General features: G+C 53.4%; 1 protein-coding gene across 1 annotated transcript; it reads left to right on the top strand.

Moving 5' to 3' along the window:
* The first annotated feature begins 5,219 nt into the window (after positions 1 to 5,219).
* Positions 5,220 to 23,240, top strand: LOC132587267 (uroplakin-3b-like protein 1). Its single transcript, XM_060259541.1, has 6 exons — positions 5,220 to 5,279; positions 15,682 to 15,834; positions 17,244 to 17,466; positions 17,929 to 18,005; positions 18,971 to 19,097; positions 23,080 to 23,240. Exons 1-6 carry the CDS (start codon positions 5,222 to 5,224, stop codon positions 23,183 to 23,185), a joined length of 744 nt encoding a protein of 247 aa, XP_060115524.1. The 5' UTR covers positions 5,220 to 5,221; the 3' UTR covers positions 23,186 to 23,240.
* Positions 23,241 to 23,492: the final 252 nt, after the last annotated feature.

Genomic DNA, 23,492 nt, shown 5'->3' on the forward strand with positions numbered 1-23,492 from the left:
GCGGGGGTCGCTGGAGGGCCTCCAGCGACCCCCGCGGGCCTTTCCGACGCTTCCCGGGGCTCCTTTCCCCCACCCCCCGTCCTCCTCCCCCCGGCAGGCCATCGGAAAGGCCCGCGGGGGTCGCTGGAGGGCCTCCAGCGACCCCCGCGGGCCTTTCCGACGCTTCCCGGGGCTCCTTTCCCCCACCCCCCCGTCCTCCTCCCCCCGGCAGGCCATCGGAAAGGCCCGCGGGGGTCGCTGGAGGGCCTCCAGCGACCCCCGCGGGCCTTTCCGACGCTTCCCGGGGCTCCTTTCCCCCACCCCCCCGTCCTCCTCCCCCCGGCAGGCCATCGGAAAGGCCCGCGGGGGTCGCTGGAGGGCCTCCAGCGACCCCCGCGGGCCTTTCCGACGCTTCCCGGGGCTCCTTTCCCCCACCCCCCGTCCTCCTCCCCCCGGCAGGCCATCGGAAAGGCCCGCGGGGGTCGCTGGAGGGCCTCCAGCGACCCCCGCGGGCCTTTCCGACGCTTCCCGGGGCTCCTTTCCCCCACCCCCCGTCCTCCTCCCCCCGGCAGGCCATCGGAAAGGCCCGCGGGGGTCGCTGGAGGGCCTCCAGCGACCCCCGCGGGCCTTTCCGACGCTTCCCGGGGCTCCTTTCCCCCACCCCCCGTCCTCCTCCCCCCGGCAGGCCATCGGAAAGGCCCGCGGGGGTCGCTGGAGGGCCTCCAGCGACCCCCGCGGGCCTTTCCGACGCTTCCCGGGGCTCCTTTCCCCCCACCCCCCGTCCTCCTCCCCCCGGCAGGCCATCGGAAAGGCCCGCGGGGGTCGCTGGAGGGCCTCCAGCGACCCCCGCGGGCCTTTCCGACGCTTCCCGGGGCTCCTTTCCCCCACCCCCCGTCCTCCTCCCCCCGGCAGGCCGTCGGAAAGGCCCGCGGGGGTCGCTGGAGGGCCTCCAGCGACCCCCGCGGGCCTTTCCGACGCTTCCCGGGGCTCCTTTCCCCCCACCCCCCGTCCTCCTCCCCCCGGCAGGCCGTCGGAAAGGCCCGCGGGGGTCGCTGGAGGGCCTCCAGCGACCCCCGCGGGCCTTTCCGACGCTTCCCGGGGCTCCTTTCCCCCACCCCCCGTCCTCCTCCCCCCGGCAGGCCGTCGGAAAGGCCCGCGGGGGTCGCTGGAGGGCCTCCAGCGACCCCCGCGGGCCTTTCCGACGCTTCCCGGGGCTCCTTTCCCCCACCCCCCGTCCTCCTCCCCCCGGCAGGCCATCGGAAAGGCCCGCGGGGGTCGCTGGAGGGCCTCCAGCGACCCCCGCGGGCCTTTCCGACGCTTCCCGGGGCTCGCTTCCCCCACCCCCCGTCCTCCTCCCCCCGGCAGGCCGTCGGAAAGGCCCGCGGGGGTCGCTGGAGGGCCTCCAGCGACCCCCGCGGGCCTTTCCGACGCTTCCCGGGGCTCCTTTCCCCCCACCCCCCGTCCTCCTCCCCCCGGCAGGCCATCGGAAAGGCCCGCGGGGGTCGCTGGAGGGCCTCCAGCGACCCCCGCGGGCCTTTCCGACGCTTCCCGGGGCTCGCTTCCCCCCACCCCCCGTCCTCCTCCCCCCGGGAGGGCGTCGGAAAGGCCCGCGGGGGTCGCTGGAGGGCCTCCAGCGACCACCGCGGGCCTTTCCGACGCTTCCCCCGGCCTCTACCACCCCCCCCCCCCCGTGCTGGCGGAGGCCCGGGAGGGCATTGGAAAGACCTCTCCGCCGCCGCCGCCGGACTCGCCGCCGCCGCCGCTGGACTCGCCGCCGCCGTAGGTAAGGGGGCCGAAAGCGGGGGGGGGGGCTGGCGGTTGGGGGTGGCCTTCCTTTCTTCCCTCCCTCCTTCCTTCCTTTCTTCCTTCCTTCCCTCCTTCCTTCCTTCCTCCCTCCTTCCTTCCTTCCTTCCTTCCCTCCTTCCTTTCTTTCTTCCCTTCTTCCCTCCCTCCCTTTCTCCTTCCCTTTCTCCCTCCCTCCCTCCCTCCCTCCCTTCCTTCCTTCCTTCCTTCCTTCCTTCCTTCCTTCCTTCCTTCCTTCCTTCCTTCCTTCCTTCCTTCCTTCCTTCCTTCCTTCCTTCCTTCCTTCCTTCCTTATGTTCTTAACTTCTTATGTGACACAGAGTGTTGGACTGGATGGGCCACTGGCCTGATCCAACAGGGCTTCTCTTATGTTCTTATGTGACGCAGAGTGTTGGACTGGATGGGCCACTGGCCTGATCCAACAGGGCTTCTCTTATGTTCTTATGTGACGCAGAGAGTTGGACTGGATGGGCCACTGGCCTGATCCAACAGGGCTTCTCTTATGTTCTTAAGTGTGACACAGAGTGTTGGACTGGATGGGCCACTGGCCTGATCCAACAGGGCTTCTCCTATGTTCTTATGTGACGCAGAGTGTTGGACTGGATGGGCCACTGGCCTGATCCAACAGGGCTTCTCTTATGTTCTTATGTGACGCAGAGAGTTGGACTGGATGGGCCACTGGCCTGATCCAACAGGGCTTCTCTTATGTTCTTAAGTGTGACACAGAGTGTTGGACTGGATGGGCCACTGGCCTGATCCAACAGGGCTTCTCCTATGTTCTTATGTGACGCAGAGTGTTGGACTGGATGGGCCACTGGCCTGATCCAACAGGGCTTCTCTTATGTTCTTATGTGACGCAGAGAGTTGGACTGGATGGGCCACTGGCCTGATCCAACAGGGCTTCTCTTATGTTCTTATGTGACGCAGAGTGTTGGACTGGATGGGCCACTGGCCTGATCCAACAGGGCTTCTCTTATGTTCTTAAGTGTGACACAGAGTGTTGGACTGGATGGGCCACTGGCCTGATCCAACAGGGCTTCTCCTATGTTCTTATGTGACGCAGAGTGTTGGACTGGATGGGCCACTGGCCTGATCCAACAGGGCTTCTCTTATGTGACAATACTGACTTTGGTGGACCCAAGCACTGATTCAGTGTAAGGGAGCTTTGTGTTTGTGTCTTCTAGTGCAATTTTGTTCTCAGATCCTGTATTTACTTCATCAGTATATGGGATAAGGCACTTTCTCAACTGTGCTGCATAAATCAGCCTATTTATTTTGTCCTGTTGGCTCTGTTGGCTCTATCTGCGCCACCTTCATCACTTCCGGGGTGTGGATCCCCCAGTGGAGTGGTCTCCCGACTCCCTCCGCCGGCTGTTTCTGATAGCCCCTGCGCCCCCTCTTTCATTTGATATGTGTCCCGTGCGGGTGCCACCCTCCCGCCGGGAGATGCCGCAAAATGAGCCCCCTTGAGGCTTATGGCGGCAGGGCTCGGGGGAAGCGAGCTAGACTGCTGTTCTTTTGAGGGGTTATAGAGTGTTTCGAGCCCGTCCCTGTGGCATCGGTCCCATCATTGTGGGGCCCAGGGGGCCGGCGCAGCGGCACGCTGAAGCAGCCTGTCGGTCACTTCCAGGTTCCTGTCCTGCATCTCGACCTGTGTTATTAGTGACAGGCTGCTTCGGCGTGCCGCTGCGCCGGCCCCCTGGGTCCCACACGATGGGACCGATGCCACAGGGACGGGCTCGAAACACTCTATAACCCCTCAAAAGAACAGCAGTCTAGCTCGCTTCCCCCGAGCCCTGCCGCCATAAGCCTCAAGGGGGCTCATTTTGCGGCATCTCCCGGCGGGAGGGTGGCACCCGCACGGGACACATATCAAATGAAAGAGGGGGCGCAGGGCTATCAGAAACAGCCGGCGGAGGGAGGCGGGAGACCACCCCACTGGGGGATCCACACCCCGAAAGTGATGAAGGTGGTGCAGATAGAGCCAACAGAGCAAACAGGACAAAATAAATAGGCTGCATTATGCAGCACAGTTGAGAAAGTGCCTTATCCCATATACTGATGAAGTATATACAGGATTTCAGAACAAAATTGTTTCCGGCGGTGATATTTGGGGGATTTTTGGGGATGTCACAGGAAGTGCTGTGAAGTCACTTCCTGTTTCCGGCAGTGGCATTTGGGGGAAATGATGTCACAGGAAGTGATGTCACTTCCCATTTCCGGCAGGTGACGCGGGGAAATGATGTCACAGGAAGTGATGTCACTTCCTGTTTCCTGTGGTGGCATGACGTCACCGGAAGTGACGTCACCGGAAGTGACGTCACTTCCTGTTTCCGGCGGCGCGCGCGCTTCGCGCGCGCGCACCCCCCCCCCCCCCAACATGTCCCTGGCTGGCCTTCAGACATTATGGTCACCCTACCCACACTTCACCTTGAATCTCAGAGTGGCTCACAATCCCCTTTCCTTTCCTCCCCCACAACAGACACCCTGTGAGGTTGGTGGGACTGATAGAGCTCTCACAGAAGTTGTCCTTTCAAGGACAGCTCTTGCAAGAGCTATGGCTGACCCGAGGCCATTCCAGCAGCTGCAAGTGGAGGAGTGGGGATTCAAACCCAGTTCTCCCAGATAAGAGTCTGTGCACTTAACCACTACACCAGACTGGCACTACACTGAAAGACAGCTTTATCATTGTTGCTGCCAAGTCTTCTTCTTCCCCTCCTCCTCCTCTGTTCATTACTCCTGCATGCCTTCTCTCTTTTTCAGCCCCTTTAAAAAAAATTATTTCGATTTTATCAGGACTTTTTTTGTAGAAAAAGCCAGCAGGGACTCATTTGCATATTAGGCCACACCCTCTGGTGCCAAGCTAGAACTGCGTTCCTGCTCCAAAAAAAACCCCTGGATTTTGTTGCTGCTTTGAGGAAATTGTATGTTGGAAAAGTGGTGTGCTGGAAAAGTGGTTGTTTTAATAAGCAAATAAAATACTAGAACAGAGCCATGCTGGAGCATACATCAAGAGGAACTGCACCTCTGCTGCAAAAACGCGGGGCTAGCCCAGACGGGATCCAAAGCAGGTATTGTTTTGCAGCAGGCTTAAGCTTTTTTCATTTTCAGAAATGAATCAATACTTAACGATGTGCCAGTCCAGGCGAGAAAGGTTTTTGCCGGCACCCCACCTTGGCACGGCTGAATTGTTCACTTGATTGTATGCGATCAATCCCTCACTCTACCAAACCAGGCAGACTCGTTTGTTGCCAGCCCTCGCCCCTCTCAGTTGAGGTGAGACAGGTGAAAAAAATGAAGACTGTACAGGTAACTGACAAAAGAGCCGTGGGTGAGGCCGCAGGAGGCAGGACCACAAGGAGAGAGGAGACCTTTCAGTTCCACTCGCTCACTGGCTTTATTGTGGAAGAGGCTGAGAGAGGCTGGGGTCACCGACACAATGGCTTTCGTGGCAACAATCTTGGTGCTGGCGGCTGTTGGAGTTCACGTCGACAGTAGTAAGTCCTTCTTTGGTCGTAGCGGTGTTAGCATTTGGTTGGATTTTGCAGAAAATTAATCAAAGGCCTCTAAAGTGCGGTGGGGGGAAATGCTGTTAAGTTGCGGCTGACAGATGGCTTTTCAAAGGTATTCGAGATGAGAGGCACTCAGAGATGGTTTGCCATTGCCTGCCTCTGCACAGCAAACCTGGACTTCCTTGGTGGTCTCCCATCCGTGTATTGACCAGAGCTGACCCTGCTTAGGATCTAGGATCTGACGAGATCAGGCTAGCCTGGGCTTAATTCAGGTCAGGACCTTCTAGGGTTGCCAAGTCCAATTCAAGAAATATCTGGGAACTTTGGGGGTGGAGCCAGGAGACTTTGGGGATGGAGCCCAGAGCAAGGTTATGACAAGCCTAATTGAACTCCAAAGGGAGTTCTGGCCATCACATTTAAAGGGACAGCACACCTTCTAAATACCTTCCCTCTATTGGGAATAATGGATAGGGGCACCTTCTTTTGGGGCTCATAGAATTGGACCCCTTTTGAAACTTGGGCGGTGTTCTGAGGAGAGGCATTGGATGCTATGCTGCAAATTTTGTGCCTCTACCTAAAAAACAGCCCCCTGGAGCCCCAGATAACTGAGTTAAAACATGTCAAAAAGAATCATTTCTTGCCTGGCTTCCATCATGGAATGTAAGGGAATATTTATACAACTCCTATTGACTAACCAGACCCAAACTTTCAGCATCAAAGTGCATCCTGGTACAACTATATGGGTTCGTTCCAACTTTCAACCAGTTTTTCCACTTGTGAAAAAGGGAATGTAATGTACTGAGTTACAAGACTCCACTTTGATGGGTGCACAGAAAAAGCCAGGTGAGACCAAGACTATGCTAAGACAGGGAATTGAGCAAGACTGAGTGAAAAGGCTGTGTGGATTCAACCCTATGTACAAGATTGCTCTTGATCCTGCCTTGGATACTCCATGTGCGTATCCCAAAAGGAAGGTGGAGAGTAAAGAAGACACAAATAAACTGTAGGAGAAAGTTGTGTGGATTCAACCCTGTGTACAAGATTCAGGAATGAAGCCCTGGATCACTGGAGGATACTGATGCATTTGGCTCCACTGTGAAAACCAGGCAAGATAATTTGGAACACGAACACCAAGAGCTGGCTGGTAGTGGGATGGGAGACCTCCAAGGAATATCAGGTTCATGACACAAAGGCAGGCAGTGGCAAGCCACCTTTGAATGTCTCTTGCCTTGAAAACCTCACAAGGTCGCCTTAAGCCAGCAGTGACTTGATGGACCTTTCCATGCCTGGGAGGTCCAGATTCAAATGTTCACTGCCATTGTAGCTAGCTAGCTGGGTGACCTTGGGTCAGTCACTCACTCTCAGCCTAACCTACTTTATACTTTGTCATTAGAAGAAAATGAGGAAAGGAGAACCACGGACACCATTGTCAGCTCTTTGAAAGAAGGGTGGGTAAAAATGTACTAGCAAGACCCATGAAGCCATTCTAAGATGTAGGGATGGTGGCTAGCAGGGCTTTTTTTGTAGCTGGGACTGCTTTGCATATTAGGCTATTCCCCCCTGATGTAGCCAATCTTCCAAGAGCTTACAGTAAGCCCTGTAAGAAGAGCGCTGTACATTCTTGGAGGATTGGCTACATTAAGGGGGTGTAGCCTAGTATGCAAAGGAGTTCCTGCTACAGCAAAAGCCCTGGCGGCTAGCTTAAGTGACTTTAAAAGAAGGATTAGGCAACTTTATGGAACAAGAGAGTTCCGTCAGTGGCTATTAGAGATGATGGCTAGATGTAACCTCCATAGTCAGAGGCAGTGAAGAGCAGTGAAGTGGCCAAGTTTGCGGATGACACTAAATTGTTCAGGGTGGTGAGAACCAGAGAGGATTGTGAGGAACTCCAAAGGGATCTGTTGAGGCTGGGTGAGTGGGCGTCAACGTGGCAGATGCGGTTCAATGTGGCCAAGTGCAAAGTAATGCACATTGGGGCTAAGAATCCCAGCTACAAATACAAGTTGATGGGGTGCGAACTGGCAGAGACTGATCAAGAGAGAGATCTTGGGGTCATGATAGATAACTCACTGAAAGTGTCAAGACAGTGTGCGTTTGCAATAAAAAAGGCCAATGCCATGCTGGGAATTATTAGGAAGGGAATTGAAAACAAATCAGCCAGTATCATAATGCCCCTGTATAAATCGATGGTGCGGTCTCATTTGGAGTACTGTGTGCAGTTCTGGTCGCCGCACCTCAAAAAGGATATTATAGCTTTAGAGAAGGTGCAGAGAAGGGCAACTAGAATGATTAAAGGGCTGGAGCACTTTCCCTATGAAGAAAGGTTGAAACGCTTGGGACTCTTTAGCTTGGAGAAACGTCGACTGCGGGGTGACATGATAGAGGTTTACAAGATAATGCATGGAATGGAGAAAGTAGAGAAAGAAGTACTTTTCTCCCTTTCTCACAATACAAGAACTCGTGGGCATTCGATGAAATTGCTGAGCAGACAGGTTAAGACGGATAAAAGGAAGTACTTCTTCACCCAAAGGGTGATTAACATGTGGAATTCACTGCCACAGGAGGTGGTGGCGGCCACAAGTATAGCCACCTTCAAGAGGGGTTTAGATAAAAATATGGAGCACAGGTCCATCAGTGGCTATTAGCCACAGTGTATGGAGCACAGGTCCACCAGTGGCTATTAGCCACAGTGTATGTGTGTATATAACATTTTTTGCCACTGTGTGACACAGAGTGTTGGACTTGATGGGCCGTTGGCCTGATCCAACATGGCTTCTCTTATGTTCTTATGTTCTTAGGCAGTATACCTGCAAACACCAGGTGCTGGAGGAGGAACAATAGTGAAAGGCTTTGGTCTCTGTGCCACTGCTCAGCAGGGTGTTTAAATGGGGAAGAGAGTCAGATCCCATGCTTTTGCCACCTCTTTGCAAGGGGGTGCAAAAGCAAGGAGAGGATCTCTCTCCCCTCCCCCCCGCCTCTCATAATCTCCTGAGAGGCACCCGGGCAGTGGAGGCTTTCTCCCTGCCTTTGCACCCCTGGGGTGCAAAAGCAGGGACAGGATTTCCCTCCCCCTTCATTTTATTCTATTGGCCCATTATTTCAGGAGGGATCGGGCGCCACTGCAGCATGGCTCTAGAGAAGGGGATTTAAACTTTAAACTCCTTCTTTGGTGTGGCGCTACAGAGGTTGCACACAGTTAGTTTTGGCTAGGGCTCAAAATGCTCTAGTGCTTCCTCTCTCCATTTAAACACCTGGTGTTTAAATTCATTTTTTGAGTAGGGGCACCATTTTTTGGTTCCCCCCCCCCCCCAAAAAAATATGTAAATCCAGCCCTGCTTCTCAGGAGGCTTCTGGCCCATCTGTTTGGCCACTGTGGGTTAGATGCCGTCTGAGCAGGTCTCCATTAGGCCCTGGCAAGGAAATCAAATACCAGCATGGAGGAGGAAGGGGGAGGGTTCTATACCCTGCCCTTCACTACCCAAAGGAGTCTCTAAGTGGCTTAGTTTCCTTTCCCTTCCTCTCCTCACAACAGACCTAACCCTGTGAGGTAGGTGGGGCTGAGAGAGTTCTGAGAGAACTGGGACTGACCCAAGGTCACCCAGTGTCATGCCTGCCCCTGCTGACTCAGAGCAGGTGCCTGCTTCTGACCCCGCCCCTGCTGTGCAGATGCCTTCAGCAACAGAGGACGTAAGTCCTGAAGGAGCCAGCCAGCAGCAGGGGCCACCTGAAACCAATCTGGCCACACCAGGTACTAGCTCATCTCCCCCAGACTCACCAACACCTGGGGCCCGCCTGCGCGAGAGGAGACGCCTGGAATTCAGGAACAGGCGTAGAGAGGCGCGCATGCGGGCTAGAAGAGATCTGAGCCCGGAGTTCTAACGAGCCAATTAGCCAGCAGTATATCTGGGATCCTGGCCTCAGGCCAAACTGTGCTGGCAACAAGCGAACACCCTTGGATGTGTCTGCGTCTCGCACCCCTTGCTTCGGAAAGAACCTGTGCATTCCTGACCCGGCCTGACCCATAGACTGGTATTCTGGACTCTGGCTTTGCTTATCGGACTGGCTTAGGTATCGTTTGATCTCGGCTTTGCTTCCCGGCTTCTGACTCTCGGCTCTGTTTCCCGGCTTCTGACTTTCGGCTCGGCTCCCCGGCTTCTGACTCTCGGCTTCCCTGACCAAGCTTCCGTCTCACCCTCCAGCCTGCCTGTTTACGTTATCAATCAACTGGACTGTTTTACGACCACTCCCTGTGCTTCGCCTGGGCTGTCTGCGAGAGGTCCTGGCTCGTTGCCAGGACGATAGCAGCCGCAGCTTCGTGTCAGAGACTCGGGCCGTGACAGCTTGCCAGCACCCAAAACTCACCAGGCACGCTCATGACGGACCAAGCGGCAGGAGGCATGGACCCCTTGCCGGGGCTCCTAGACCAGGTGCAGCAATTAACCCAAGCGGTGATTACTCTGCAGCAGCAGACTGCGTCCAATGCCGTGGCCTTGGCTGCCGCCGCTGCTCCCCGCTCTCGCTGCCCGGTGAGCATTCCTGAGAAATTCGCAGGAAACTTGGAAGAGTTCCCTGCCTTCCTCGCCCAGTGTGAACTATACATGGAGATAAGGCAGGGCGACTTCCCTACAGACAAAACAAAAGTCTGTTTTATCCTGAGCCTGCTTAAAGGGCCAGCGGCCAAGTGGGCCACTCCTCTGCTGCTAGAGCCCTCGCCGCTGCTAGCAGACTACACACGGTTCAAGGCACACTTCCAGGCCGCCTATGCCAACCCTGTGCGTGCTGAGACAGCTAATCGCAAGATACGGGCTCTGCACCAAGGCCAGAACTCTGTGTCTCAGTATACCACAGAGTTCCAGCTGCTGGCTCAAGACCTGGCCTGGAATGAAGCTGCCTTGGTGGACCAGTACACTGAAGGCCTCTCCGATGCCGTCCTGGACGAACTGGCACGCACCGACCGCCCAGCCGCCCTCCAGGACCTGATCCTGCTGTGTCTACGCATTGATGGGCGACTGCAAGGTCGGCGCCAGAGGCAGAAGAGGGGCACTACTCCAACAAGGCCCCCCCCGGCGGCTCCCGTTCCAGGTACCCCAGCTTTACCGCCGGCTGTAGAACCCATGCAGCTGGGCGGCGCCCGCCCTCGCCTGACCCCTGAGGAGAAGGACCGACGGCGCACCCACAACCTGTGCCTGTATTGTGGAGGGGACGGGCATTCTGCAAGCTCCTGCCCGGCCAAATCAAAGCGCACCCCGAGCTCCGCTGCCTCGGTAAAAGGCCAGCCCCAGGTCTAGCCGGATCTCCTGGCCTGGGGCACTCCTTGAGGTCCTCTAGCTCCGTCCATCCACCACCCACCCCGTTCCTGGTCCCGATCCGCCTGCAGCTTCCCGACGACCGGTGGATCTTCGTCCATGCCATGTTGGACTCAGGGGCTGCCTGCTGCTACATGGACAGCCACTTTGCCAAGGAGCATGGCGTCCCCGTTCGGGAAAAGGGAACTCCTACACTGGTCGAGGCAGTGGATGGTCGTCTGCTGCGCTCGGGGCCGGTCCGCCACGAAACTCTACCACTCGTTTTGTGGGTCCAACAGCGCCAAGGGAAGCAGACCTTCGATTTGGCCCGCATGCCACGCTTCCCTGTTATCTTGGGCCTGTCCTGGCTGCAAGCCCACAACCCCCATGTGGACTGGGTGCAACGTGAACTGAGCTTTTCGAGTACCCTCGCACCCTGTTCCCCGCTACCACCCGACTCGACTCAGGTGCCGCCTGTCAACCAACCCGGTTCCCCACGCACCACCAGCCTCCTGGGGGCCGCCACCACACTCCCAACTCCCTACCAGGAGTTCGCGGACGTCTTCAATGAGAAGGAAGCAGACCAGCTTCCCCCACATCGGCCCTACGATTGCGCCATCGACCTGGTGCCCGGCGCTCCGCTACCCGCAGGCCGCCTGTACCCCATGGCAGACCCGGAACTGGCTGCCCTCCGGGAGTACTTGGACAAGAACTTGGCCCGAGGGTTCATTAGACCCTCCACCTCGCCCCTGTCTTCACCTGTCCTGTTCGTTAAGAAGAAGACCGGGGACCTGCGACTCTGCAACGACTACCGGGCCCTCAATAAGATTACCATTCGGAACCGCTACCCGCTCCCACTGATCCCTGAGCTCCTCGACCGCGTCAAAGGGGCCACGATCTACACCAAGCTCGACCTTCGCGGGGCCTACAACTTGGTTCGTATCAAAGCCGGGGATGAGTGGAAGACCGCTTTTGGCACCAGGTATGGCCAATACGAACATCTGGTCATGCCCTTTGGGCTCACCAATGCCCCCGCCGTCTTCCAACATTTTATGAATGACGTTTTCCGTGACCTGCTAGACCGGTTCCTGATCATTTATTTAGATGACATTTTGGTCTACTCTGCATCCGAACAGGAGCACATCCACCACGTCCGCCAGGTGCTACAGCGACTCCGAGCCAATCGCCTGTATGCCAAGCTGGAGAAATGTGCTTTCCACCTCCAGTCCGTTGAGTTCCTGGGGCACATCATTTCCCCCCAGGGAACCCAGATGGATCCGCGGAAGGTCGACGCCATCCTTCAATGGCAGGCCCCTCGAAGTCGGAAGGACATCCAGCGCCTCCTGGGCTTCGCCAATTATTACAGGCAATTCATCGCGGGCTACGCCGACCTCACCAAGCCCTTGACCAGACTCCTCCGACCGAAGGAGCCCTTTCAGTGGACCCCCGAAGCCGACCGGGCCTTCCGCCAGCTCAAGCAGAGTTTTTCCTCCAGTCCCCTTCTGCGGTACCCTGACCCGAGCTTGCCCTTCATGGTGGAAGCGGACGCCTCCAATGTGGCCCTCGGAGCCGTGCTCTCCCAGCGGGACGAGCCTAGCCAGCCATGGCAGCCCTGCGCCTACTACTCCCGGCAGCTCTCGGCTGCCGAACGCAATTACACCATTTGGGAGAGAGAGCTCCTGGCTATCAAGGTGGCCTTTGAGGTCTGGCGCCACCACCTTGAGGGGGCCAGGCATCCGGTCCAAGTCTTCACCGACCATCGTAACCTGGAACATTTGCAGACCACCCGCCGGCTGAACCAGCGGCAGATCCGGTGGTCCCTGTTCTTCTCACGATTTGACTTTACCATCACCTACGTCCCGCACTCCCAGAACCAGAGAGCCGACGCTCTGTCCCGCCGGCCGGACTATAACACCTCTAGTGCCACCGAAGCCCCCAGGGCTAGTATTCTGCCACCCTCGGTCTTTGCCGCCACTCTGACCGCACCCGCCCTGGTGGCCGAGATACAGGCCAGCCAAGACACCGACCCGTGGGCGCAGAAACACCTGCAGGAACCGCAGCAAGACCCTGCCGGAGAACTATCCACCCGGGATGGGCTGCTCTACCATCGGGAGCAGTTGTACGTCCCTCCCGGGCCTCTCCGATCCCGCATCCTCCGGCTGGCCCACGATGCCCCCCCGGCTGGGCACTTCGGGCAGCACAAGACCGCCCATCTGTTGACCCGGGACTTCTGGTGGCCTCGCGTCCGAGCGGACGTTAGTCGCTACGTGGCTTCTTGCGAGGTCTGCCGCCGAGCCAAGAACGTACCGGCCAAGCCCTCTGGTCTCCTGCAACCCCTGCCGACTCCCGCCGGTCCCTGGGACGTGGTGTCCATGGACTTTATCGTAGACCTGCCACGATCCCAGGGCCACACCTGCATTTTCGTTGTGGTGGACCTGTTCACCAAAATGGCCCACTTCGTCCCCTGTGCCAGAGTACCATCCGGGCCGGAGACTGCCCAGCTGTACCTAAACCACGTCTTCCGCCTGCACGGGTTACCCACGCAGGTCATCTCGGATCGGGGCCCACAATTCACATCCCGCTTTTGGCAGGCCTTCCAGCACGGTTTGGGGACAGAACTACACCTGTCTTCCGCCTACCATCCCCAGACCGACGGGCAGACCGAGCGGACCAACGCCACCTTGGAGCAGTACTTGCGCTGCTATACCAGCTATCAGCAAGACAACTGGGCCACTCTGCTACCCCTGGCAGAGTTCGCGTATAACAACGCAGTCCACAGCTCTACGCGGACCACGCCGTTTGCCGCCAACTATGGACTGCACCCCCGATTCTTCCCTCCGCTCGGCCCCTCCGCCAACGTTCCCGCAGCCACCGACCGACTTGAGGAACTCCACGCGCTCCACGCCCTCCTGCGCACTCAGCTCCAGCGCGCCAAGGACGCTTACAAACTGGCCGCGGACCGACATCGCCAGGACGGAGCCCCCCTCAAGGTCGGAGATTCTGTCTGGCTCTCGACCCGGTACCTCCGGACTCCTGGCCGGTCCTCCAAGCTAACCGATCGGTTCATCGGGCCCTTCCCCATAGAGGCGCAAGTCAACCCCGTGGCATTCCGCCTACGCCTTCCGGCCCACCTCCGGATACACCCCGTATTCCACCGCTCCCTCCTCCAACCAGCGGCAGCGCCGGACCCAAACCGGGACGTTCCACCACCGCCTCCGCCACCGGTGCTGGTGGACGATGAGGAAGAGTTTGAAGTCCACCAGATCCTAGACTCCCGGCTGCACCGAGGTCAACTCCAGTACCTGGTGGACTGGGAAGGCTACCCTCCCGAGGATCGCTCCTGGGAACCGGCTGCCCACCTGCATACCCCTGACCTGCTCCGGCAGTTTCATGAGGCCTACCCAGATAAGCCAGGCGGCTTGGATGAGGGGGGGCCTGAGGGGGGGGATAGTGTCATGCCTGCCCCTGCTGACTCAGAGCAGGTGCCTGCTTCTGACCCCGCCCCTGCTGTGCAGATGCCTTCAGCAACAGAGGACGTAAGTCCTGAAGGAGCCAGCCAGCAGCAGGGGCCACCTGAAACCAATCTGGCCACACCAGGTACTAGCTCATCTCCCCCAGACTCACCAACACCTGGGGCCCGCCTGCGCGAGAGGAGACGCCTGGAATTCAGGAACAGGCGTAGAGAGGCGCGCATGCGGGCTAGAAGAGATCTGAGCCCGGAGTTCTAACGAGCCAATTAGCCAGCAGTATATCTGGGATCCTGGCCTCAGGCCAAACTGTGCTGGCAACAAGCGAACACCCTTGGATGTGTCTGCGTCTCGCACCCCTTGCTTCGGAAAGAACCTGTGCATTCCTGACCCGGCCTGACCCATAGACTGGTATTCTGGACTCTGGCTTTGCTTATCGGACTGGCTTAGGTATCGTTTGATCTCGGCTTTGCTTCCCGGCTTCTGACTCTCGGCTCTGTTTCCCGGCTTCTGACTTTCGGCTCGGCTCCCCGGCTTCTGACTCTCGGCTTCCCTGACCAAGCTTCCGTCTCACCCTCCAGCCTGCCTGTTTACGTTATCAATCAACTGGACTGTTTTACGACCACTCCCTGTGCTTCGCCTGGGCTGTCTGCGAGAGGTCCTGGCTCGTTGCCAGGACGATAGCAGCCGCAGCTTCGTGTCAGAGACTCGGGCCGTGACACCCAGCTGCTGCATGTGAAGGAGTGGGGAATCAAACCCAGTTCTCCAGATTGGAATCTACTGCTCTTAACCACTACATCAAACTGGCTCTCACTGAGCACTTATTTTTCAGGAAAAAATTCCAGTTAAAATTTAAATAAATGATTGAAATATTAAATAATGCTAGCAAAAGGAGGCAAATGCACAAATACCGTGCACAAGCCCGGGGAGGGTACATGCACAGTGTTTGCCCACACTCCAAATCCCACATTTGTAGTGCAACAGCATAAAAACACTAGATATACAGACCGTATTTATGTATGTGGGGCAAAAACAAAAATTCCAAATTAAAATACAGCATTGGAAAAAATTTTCCATCCCACATCACTGGTGCCATGATAAAAGCAGCCACAGGGTGAGAGGGAGGCATTTTCAGCATGTCCAAAGGGAAAGGAATTAACCCTTCCTTCCCAATGATATGGTCTGTATCCAAAGCCCCCTCAAATTATCAAGACATCACCAGGGCCAGCCCTACCATTAGGCAAACTAGGCAATTGCCTAGGGTGCCAGCCTTCTGGGGCGCCAAATTGGATGCCCCCATGTGACTCAGTGCGTTGGGGGGGGGCACCAGAAATTAGCCTTGCCTTGGGCGCCGGACAGTCTAGAGCAGGGGTAGGGAATGTTAGCTCTCCAGATGTTTCTTGCCTACAACTCCCATCAGCCCCAGCCATTGGCCATGCTGGCTGGGGCTGATGGGAGTTGTAGGCAAAAAACATCTGGAGAGCTAACATTCCCTACCCCTGGTCTAGGGCTAGCCCTGGACATCACATGAATTTTATCATGGTTCTCCAGTGTCCCGTGTAGGCTGGCCCTTCCTCGAGGGCTTTACAATGGGAATACAAAGTTGTCTTGAAGATCCTCCCTGTCTCTCCCCAGGAACTCTCAAGGGTTATACCCCTCACATCACCAACCGGGAGCTGGAAGGGAAGATCACTGCCACCACTTTTGTCCTGGAGCAACCACGCTGCAACTTCCTTGATGTTGAAGAAGAAGAAGACAGAATCTGGCTGCTGGTTGCCCGCAGTAATGGTAGGTTTGAATTATGTCCCCTGTTGTAAGTCCTCCCCAAAGGGATCAGGTGCCCTCTTGGAACATACTTTCTATTCACTAGCCATGTCTGCTCTGTTGGTAAGGTATTTAATCTGTACATGTGCTTCAAAGTTCAACTCAAGGTGTGGTCGCTCACCTTTTAAACAGAGGTAGGTACATGTTTCGGTCCATGAGATGATAGGTCTCCATCCACTTTTGAGGACCTCAAGTCCAACACAGCCTCGTTACTGTTTTTTCCTTGATTCCTGTAGATGCCAATGTAGCATTGTCAGGTCCCACCTGATCACCAGAGGTGGGGGAGTAGATTGCCAGCTCCAGGCTGGGAAACTCCTGGAGATTTGGAGATGGAGCCTGGGGAGAACAGGGACCTCATTGGGGTACAAGGCCACACAGCCCACCCTGCAAAAGCCTCCGTTTCTCTGTAGTCTAGAGATGAGCTATAATTCCAGAAGATCTCCAGGTTCCACCTGGAGGATGGCATCTCTATGCCAATGGTGGGAACAAGAAGAGCCACATCCAACTCAGAGCCCTGAAAAGTAGTCTGAGAGACCACGAGGTGGCTGTCTCTTCCCCTCTGATGCTCTTAATGGTGCTCAAGGGATCTAAAATCTTTCTGAGAGCATCAGTCTGCCCCACTGACTCATGCTGCAGTTTGGCAAATGATCACTGCCTATTTCTTCAGTATCTGAAGAAGTGAGCAGTACCTCTCAAAAGCTCATAGCCTGCCAAACATTTTGTTAGTCTTTAAGGTGGGTTGCCAATCCCTAGTTGGGAGCAGGGGATCTCCCGGTCTGGAAGCCCTCCCCCTGCTTCAGGGTCACCAGAAAGGGGAGGGGGTGGAGGGAAATGTCTGCTGGGCACTCCATTATTCCTTATGGAAATGGATTCCTATAGGGTATAATGGAGAATTGATCCACAGGTAACTGGGGCTCTGAGGGGGCTGTTTTTTGAGGTAGAGGCACCACATTTTCAGCAAAGAATCCAATGCCTCTCCTCAAAACACCCTCCAAGTTTCAAAAGGACTGGACCAGGGGGTCCAATTCTATGAAACCCCAAAGAAGGTGTCCCTATCCTTCATTATTTCCAATGGAGGGAAGGAATTGAAAAGGTGTGCGGTCCCCTTTAAATGTGATGGCCAGAACTCCCTTTGGAGTTCAATTATGCTTATCACAGCCTTGATCTTGGCTCCACCCCTAAAGTCCCCATATATTTCTTGAACAGGCTCTGGCAATCCTACTTTAAGGTGCGACTGGACTCTTGCTCTTTTCTATCCCTTGAGCTGCTCCTTTCTCATTGTTCTCTCACACAGTTCATATTTTTGTCAACTTCTTGTTGCATCCCCCCCCCCCCCCACAAAGAATTAATTACTTTCCACATTTTCTTTACAGCTACTGGAAAATTTGAGCAGTCCGAAGCTCCTCAGAATTTATCCTACCACTCTTTCAGCATTAACTCCTATTATATGACACTGGACACTGCTGCTGTCAACTACCCCTGTGCAACATCACCAGATGAGATCACTGTTCTAAGGGTTGGAGCCGACACTTCGTGCATAAACAAGGCCTGGGAAACAGACTGCAACGGCCCCCTCCCAGACCCTGGGCCCTACAGGTGAAGCAGCCCCAGGTCCCCAAACATCTGGAGCATTTCTCTTGCATGCAGAAATGAAAATACCACCATACTGGTTCTGGCCTTGCCTCAGCAGGTCTCTGAATCCAAGCCAAGTAGGGTTGCCAACCTCCAGGTAGTGGCTGGAGATCTCCTGCTATTACAACTGATTTCCAGGGGGCAGTGATCAGTTCACCTGGAGAAAATGAACATTTTGGAAGGCGGACTCTATGGCATTATACCCCAGTGAAGTCCCTCCTCTCCCTAAACCCCACCATCCTCAGACTTAACTCCAAAAATCTCCAGGTATTTCCTAACCCTAAAGCCAAGGGGAGATCCACTCTTGAATATTCAACACTCCACAGTTGTTGTCATAATGGTGATGTGGAAAGGGAAGGCTTTAGTCAGCTTCTATTGGAGGAGAGCCCTAAATCTGATTTGACCATCTCTTTCTTCTTTCCCTAGAGTCAAGTTTATTGCAATAAACCCCAATGGCACCATGCGTGAGTCTCTATGGTCAGATGATATCACACTAATTCAAGGTAATTGTGAACAGAAAGCATCTATTTGGGGGGTAGGAAGTGCCATCAAATCACAGCTGACTTAAGGTGCCTCTGTAGGGTTTTCAAGGCAAGAGACGTTCAGAGGTGGTTTGCCAATGCCTGCCTCCATGTAGCAATCCTGGACTTCTGTGATGGTTTCCCATCCATGTATAACCAATCTCAGCTCTCCAGGAATGAGGAGGAGGATGAGATGAAGAAGATGTAGAAGATATTGGATTTATATCCCGCTCTCCACTCCGAAGAGTCTCAGAGCGGCTCACAATCTCCTTTACCTTCCTCCCCCACAACAGACACCCTGTGAGGTGGGTGGGGCTGGAGAGGGCTCTCACAGCAGCTGCCCTTTCAAGGACAACCTCTGCCAGAGCTATGGCTGACCCAAGGCCATGCTAGCAGGTGCAAGTGGAGGAGTGGGGAATCAAACCCGGTTCTCCCAGATAAGAGTCCGCATACTTAACCACTACACCAAACTGAGGAGCTACTGCTGTCTTATAGGGTTGTTGGACAGATTAAAAGGTGGGGTCCCCACCTTTCCTGGTACCTGTCAAGTGTTTTTAGAAAGTGAGTGGGGCTGGATGGGGCTTTTGCTGGGAGGGCTTCTGATTGGCTATTGGAAATTGGGTTGGCTGAACAGATTTTTTTCTAAAATGTTGCTTTGAGAGCAACTGCCCACAACAGAAGGATGATTTGAAAAGGCATATTGTTAACCAAAGTTCTGCTTGAAATGTTAAAGTGCTACTATTAGAGTTAACACACAACCTCACTCCTTGAGGTTCTGTGGTTGGCTCCACCGCTTGCGGCGGCCATTTTGTGGTTGCACCAGAACTCGAAAGACACCTGCAGGCTCAAAATGGCTGAGGATCCCTGGATTAGAGAAATGATGGTGAACTTTTGAGAATACTGTAAATAAAAGAAATGCTGATTATAATTATCATTCTCTTTGATAGGGAAAGACTATACCACTATTACTTCATCGCCCAGAAACAGAAAAGGAATGATTGCCCTCACTTCCATCCTCTCGATTCTCTCTGCTATTCTGCTGGCCTACTTCATTGCTGTCCTGATCTATAAATAGTATGTGTTTTTATTGTTACAAAAAAGTTGAAAAGTCAGCACATTGTGAGGGAAATAATTTGGAAATACCCCTTTCCAAAATCTTCCATCCAATAGACTTACTTTCCCCTCTAATTTTTGTCCTTTAAGTGGCTCTCAGCTGCTTTCAACGTTCCATGCCACTGGATCATAATCAGGCCTTTTTTGTTTTAAGTATAGCATCAAAGCATTCTGCATCTCCGGAAAGTCCTCTGAGTATGTAGAACATCCTGGCTTTCCTGTGGATGGCTATTTCCACACAGGGATAATTCTCCATGCCCCTGCAAGTTCAGAGGCATGTGGCACTTTCCCTGCAGTGTTCTTGTCTCAGCACCTGCGGCCACCATTCGCCCTTGCACTCCTAGGGGATTTTTTTTTTTCTAAAAAACTGCTAATTGACTGAGTGGCATAGCTCACTGACATTATAATGATTTATTTTAACCATATTCTAGTTCCCAGGTTTCTTTTTTTTTTTTAAGTAAAGTCTGGTCATTTTCATTGTAGAGTTATAAAGGGAAAGGTCCAGCCTCACCTTTCCCTTCGATCTCCTCAATGAAAGGGAGACTTTTTTAAAAATGAAGTCTGGGAACTAGCAGATCATGCCTACAGGTCTTATTAACATTATTGTGTTAGATACCAAACTGTCAGTTACCATTTTTTTTTTTAAAAGACACCAAACCAAAGTCTGTTAGAAGGGGAAAACAGCAGCCATGTGGGCTGAGTAAAGAAAAATGGCATTGATGTGGACAGGACCCGTGAAAATACATTCCCATCTACAGTCAAAGATGCTTTGATTGTGATGTTTCTGAGAAGACTGTACCAAAACCAAAAGGTTTTGGAAAGACTGTAGCTAAGCACATGAAAACAGGCCTAATAGAAGATGATGTCATGTAGATGCTCCCCCAGAAAGCACTGCAGTAAAGAAGCCAAGATGGAGCAAAACTTTCATGCGGAAGCTACTGATTATCTAGTTTTTCTTGTTTTGTGTTCAGTACAAACTACCCACATTACTATTCAATACAGTGTTGTATAGTGTGCACAATAATTCAGTATTTCCAGTGACAGGTCTCTGTTACTAAGTTATAAACACAAGTAAACAGTACAGATTTTGCCAATGTCATAAGATATGTAATAAATAGAAAATAAATATAGTATTTTAAAAAAAAATTTCATGAGAATAATCTATCAGAGAAATCAGTGCCTCCCAACAGTCTCTCTCATAATTTATTTAAAATATATGTAACCCACATGCCCTGTTAAATACATGAGGCAGTTCACAATCCACTATTAAACATACACCGATAATATAAAAACCTGCTTAATAATCAATTAACACCCATCACATGACCTAGGGAAAACTGCAGTATTTATTTATTTATTTATTTATTTATTTGGGATTTATATCCCGCCCTTCCCACAAGTGGCTCAGGGCGGCTTCCAGTGATAGATCCAACAAAATTACAGTATTTAAACATATAAAGGGATCAGCATTTAAAACAGATAAAAACAGATAAAACCATGGTTATCAATAAATATTAATAAATATTTCAACTGTATATAAAAGAAATCCGGCAAGTTACATTAAAATTCTCAAGCTAGGTATAGGCTAGCCGGAAGAGGGTCGTCTTACAGGCCCTGCGGAACTGTACAAGGTCCCGCAGGGCCCTCACCTCTTCCGGCAGCTGATTCCACCATGTAGGGGCCATAACAGAGAAAGCCCTTTCTCTGGTGGATTTCAAACGGGCTTCCTTCGGCCCAGGGATAGTAAGGAGATTTTGTGTTCCCGACCTCAGTACTCTCTGGGGAACGTGCGGGGAAAGACGGTCCTTCAGGTAGACAGGTCCCAAGCCATATAGGGCTTTAAAGGTGATAACCAGCACCTTGTACCGGACTCGGTATATTACTGGAAGCCAGTGCAGGGTCCGAAGACCCGGCTGAATGTGTTCCCACTTTGGGAGACCCAATAACAGCCGGGCCGCGGCATTCTGCACCAGCTGCAATTTCCGAGTTCGGGACAGGGGCAGCCCCATGTAGAGGGCATTACAGTAGTCTAACCTCGAGGTGACCGTGGCATGGATCACTGTTGCTAGGTCGTCGCGCTCCAAAAAGGGGGCCAACTGCCTTGCCCGCCTAAGATGAAAAAACGCGGACTTGGCAGCGGCTGCTATCTGAGCCTCCATCTTTAAGGAAGGCTCCAACAGCACCCCCAAGCTCCTGACCCTGTCCGCCGCTATCAGCGGCGCACCGTCAAAGGCTGGTAGGGGGATTCCCCTTTCCGGACCGCGGCGACCCAAGCAAAGGACCTCTGTCTTCGCAGGGTTAAGCTTCAGCCCGCTCAGTCTGAGCCATTCAGCCACGGCATATAGTGCCCGATCTAGATTTTCCGGGACGCAGGTCGGCTGGCCATCCATCAGTAGATAGAGCTGGGTGTCATCAGCATACTGATGACACCCTAGCCCGTACCTTCGGGCAATCTGGGCAAGAGGTCGCATATAGATGTTAAATAACATCGGGGAGAGAACCGCCCCTTGGGGCACACCACAGTCAAGTGTGCACCTCCGGTACAGCTCCCCCCCAACTGCGACCCTTTGTCCCCGACCTTCAAGGAAAGAGGAAAGCCACTGTAAAGCCAACCCCTGAATCCCTGCGTCGGCGAGGCGACCCTTCAGTAGCCGATGGTCGACCGTGTCGAACGCAGCCGACAGGTCTAACAACATCAGCACCGCCGAGCCGCCCCGATCCAGATGCCGTTGAAGGTCATCCACTAGGGCGACCAGCACCGTCTCCGTCCCATGTCCCGGGCGAAAGCCGGACTGAAATGGGTCAAGGATGGAAGCATCCTCCAGGAAAGTCTGCAGCTGCATCGCCACTGCCCTCTCAATAAGTTTGCCCAGTAGACACAAGCATCAACCCAAATTGCAGAAACTGTCCTGATCTGCCCTAACCCCTCCCTCCCCAATTCTGGGACAAAAATCTTTGTCTTATTAGTAGTCTTCCTCTCACCTTGAGGCAGAGCCAGGGCAGATCATGACAGAAACAGAGTTTTTTAAATCCCCACAAAAATCCTCTCAACATACCCTCCCTTGAAAATAAAGCTTTCTTTAAAATAAAGTTTTCTTCTGGTACCTAAACTTTAATAAGCTTGGTGCCTAGTGAAGCAATGTGGGAAAGGACATCCAGAGTTAAGGGACTACCACAGAGAAAGCCCTGCCCCTAGTCTTCTCTGCTGAAGTTGGGGTAGCACAGTGTAGGGCCTCTTGTTTATGAATTATGTAAAACTTTCTACCCCTCAGTGCTCTTGGCCAGAGCTTAAAACCAGTGTTTTGCAAGAGACACTGAGAACAGCAAATGCAAATATAATTAAAAAAAATGGGGGGGGGGAATAGAATAACCTACAGTGGTTAACAGCTGCCTTGAACCACAAGGAAAGGCAGGGTACAAGTGTTTTAATAAATACATGCATTAATTAGTTAACAATGGGATCTAGCAGTAACCAAAACCAGAAACACAACACCAATGTAAATCAGTAAACTCATGGCCAAACCAGATAAGATGTGTTGTTTGCCAAATGTTACTTGAAGGCAGAGTAGGTCAGGGCAAGGAACAGTCATGGCAAGATGACTCTTCTATTGACTACCTGGAAGTGATGTCACATTGCTGGTGTGATGTTGGTGCAATGCTCTAGGATTCTGATGAAATTCTGTGGTAAAACCTAAAGTATCTCATTAGCAATGTGACATCACTTCCGGTGATATGTTGTCAGTGCAATGACAGGCCTTTTTTTTTTTTTAGAATTAACAACTGAACAGAACTTTTTGACTGTTCTTTCTGTGATTGAGCTGGATGAGGTTTCAGTGTTGGTGGAAAGACATCTGATTCCTTCGAGGGTGGATGTAGCATAGACCAATCCAAACATCATGTTCTATCCTCAATCTGCATTCACTTTCTGTGTTTTCTTTTTCAGTTCTGACAATTGTGGCAATGCTGAAATCTCAAGCATACGGGATGCAGCGACGATGACCCGCTACACCACCCACCATATGTACAATCATCCTACATCCAAGTCATGAATTTCTCCATCCCTCAACATCTTCGTTCAGTCTCCCTCCTCCTCTATTCATTAGGACCATGACTGGACAGCTGACCTCTGAAGTAGGACATCTAGAACGAACACTTTTGTCTTTATAGCAGAACTAAAATGTGGGGAACAGGAAGATGGGAGTAATATTCTTCTACTGAAATCTAAGCATGGGGGTGTCACTAAATTCCATTGGTTAGATACCAATTTAACCATGACCCATAGGATTCTGGGGACTGTAGTTTTGAGGGAGGTGCTGAGAACTATCGGGTGGTAATTCTAAGCTCTAGTACTTCACG

The sequence above is a fragment of the Heteronotia binoei genome, chromosome 18, assembly GCF_032191835.1.
Source record: "Heteronotia binoei isolate CCM8104 ecotype False Entrance Well chromosome 18, APGP_CSIRO_Hbin_v1, whole genome shotgun sequence".
Taxonomy (NCBI): Eukaryota; Metazoa; Chordata; class Lepidosauria; order Squamata; family Gekkonidae; genus Heteronotia; species Heteronotia binoei.

Bases quoted from the DNA above. Each gene is read 5' to 3' on its own strand.
- LOC132587267 (XM_060259541.1), top strand. From the start codon at position 5,222: ATGGCTTTCGTGGCAACAATCTTGGTGCTGGCGGCTGTTGGAGTTCAC. The intron at 15,835-17,243 runs GTAGGTTTGAAT...TTTTCTTTACAG, and splicing joins GCTGGTTGCCCGCAGTAATG to CTACTGGAAAATTTGAGCAG. The intron at 17,467-17,928 runs GTGAAGCAGCCC...TTCTTTCCCTAG, and splicing joins CCAGACCCTGGGCCCTACAG to AGTCAAGTTTATTGCAATAA.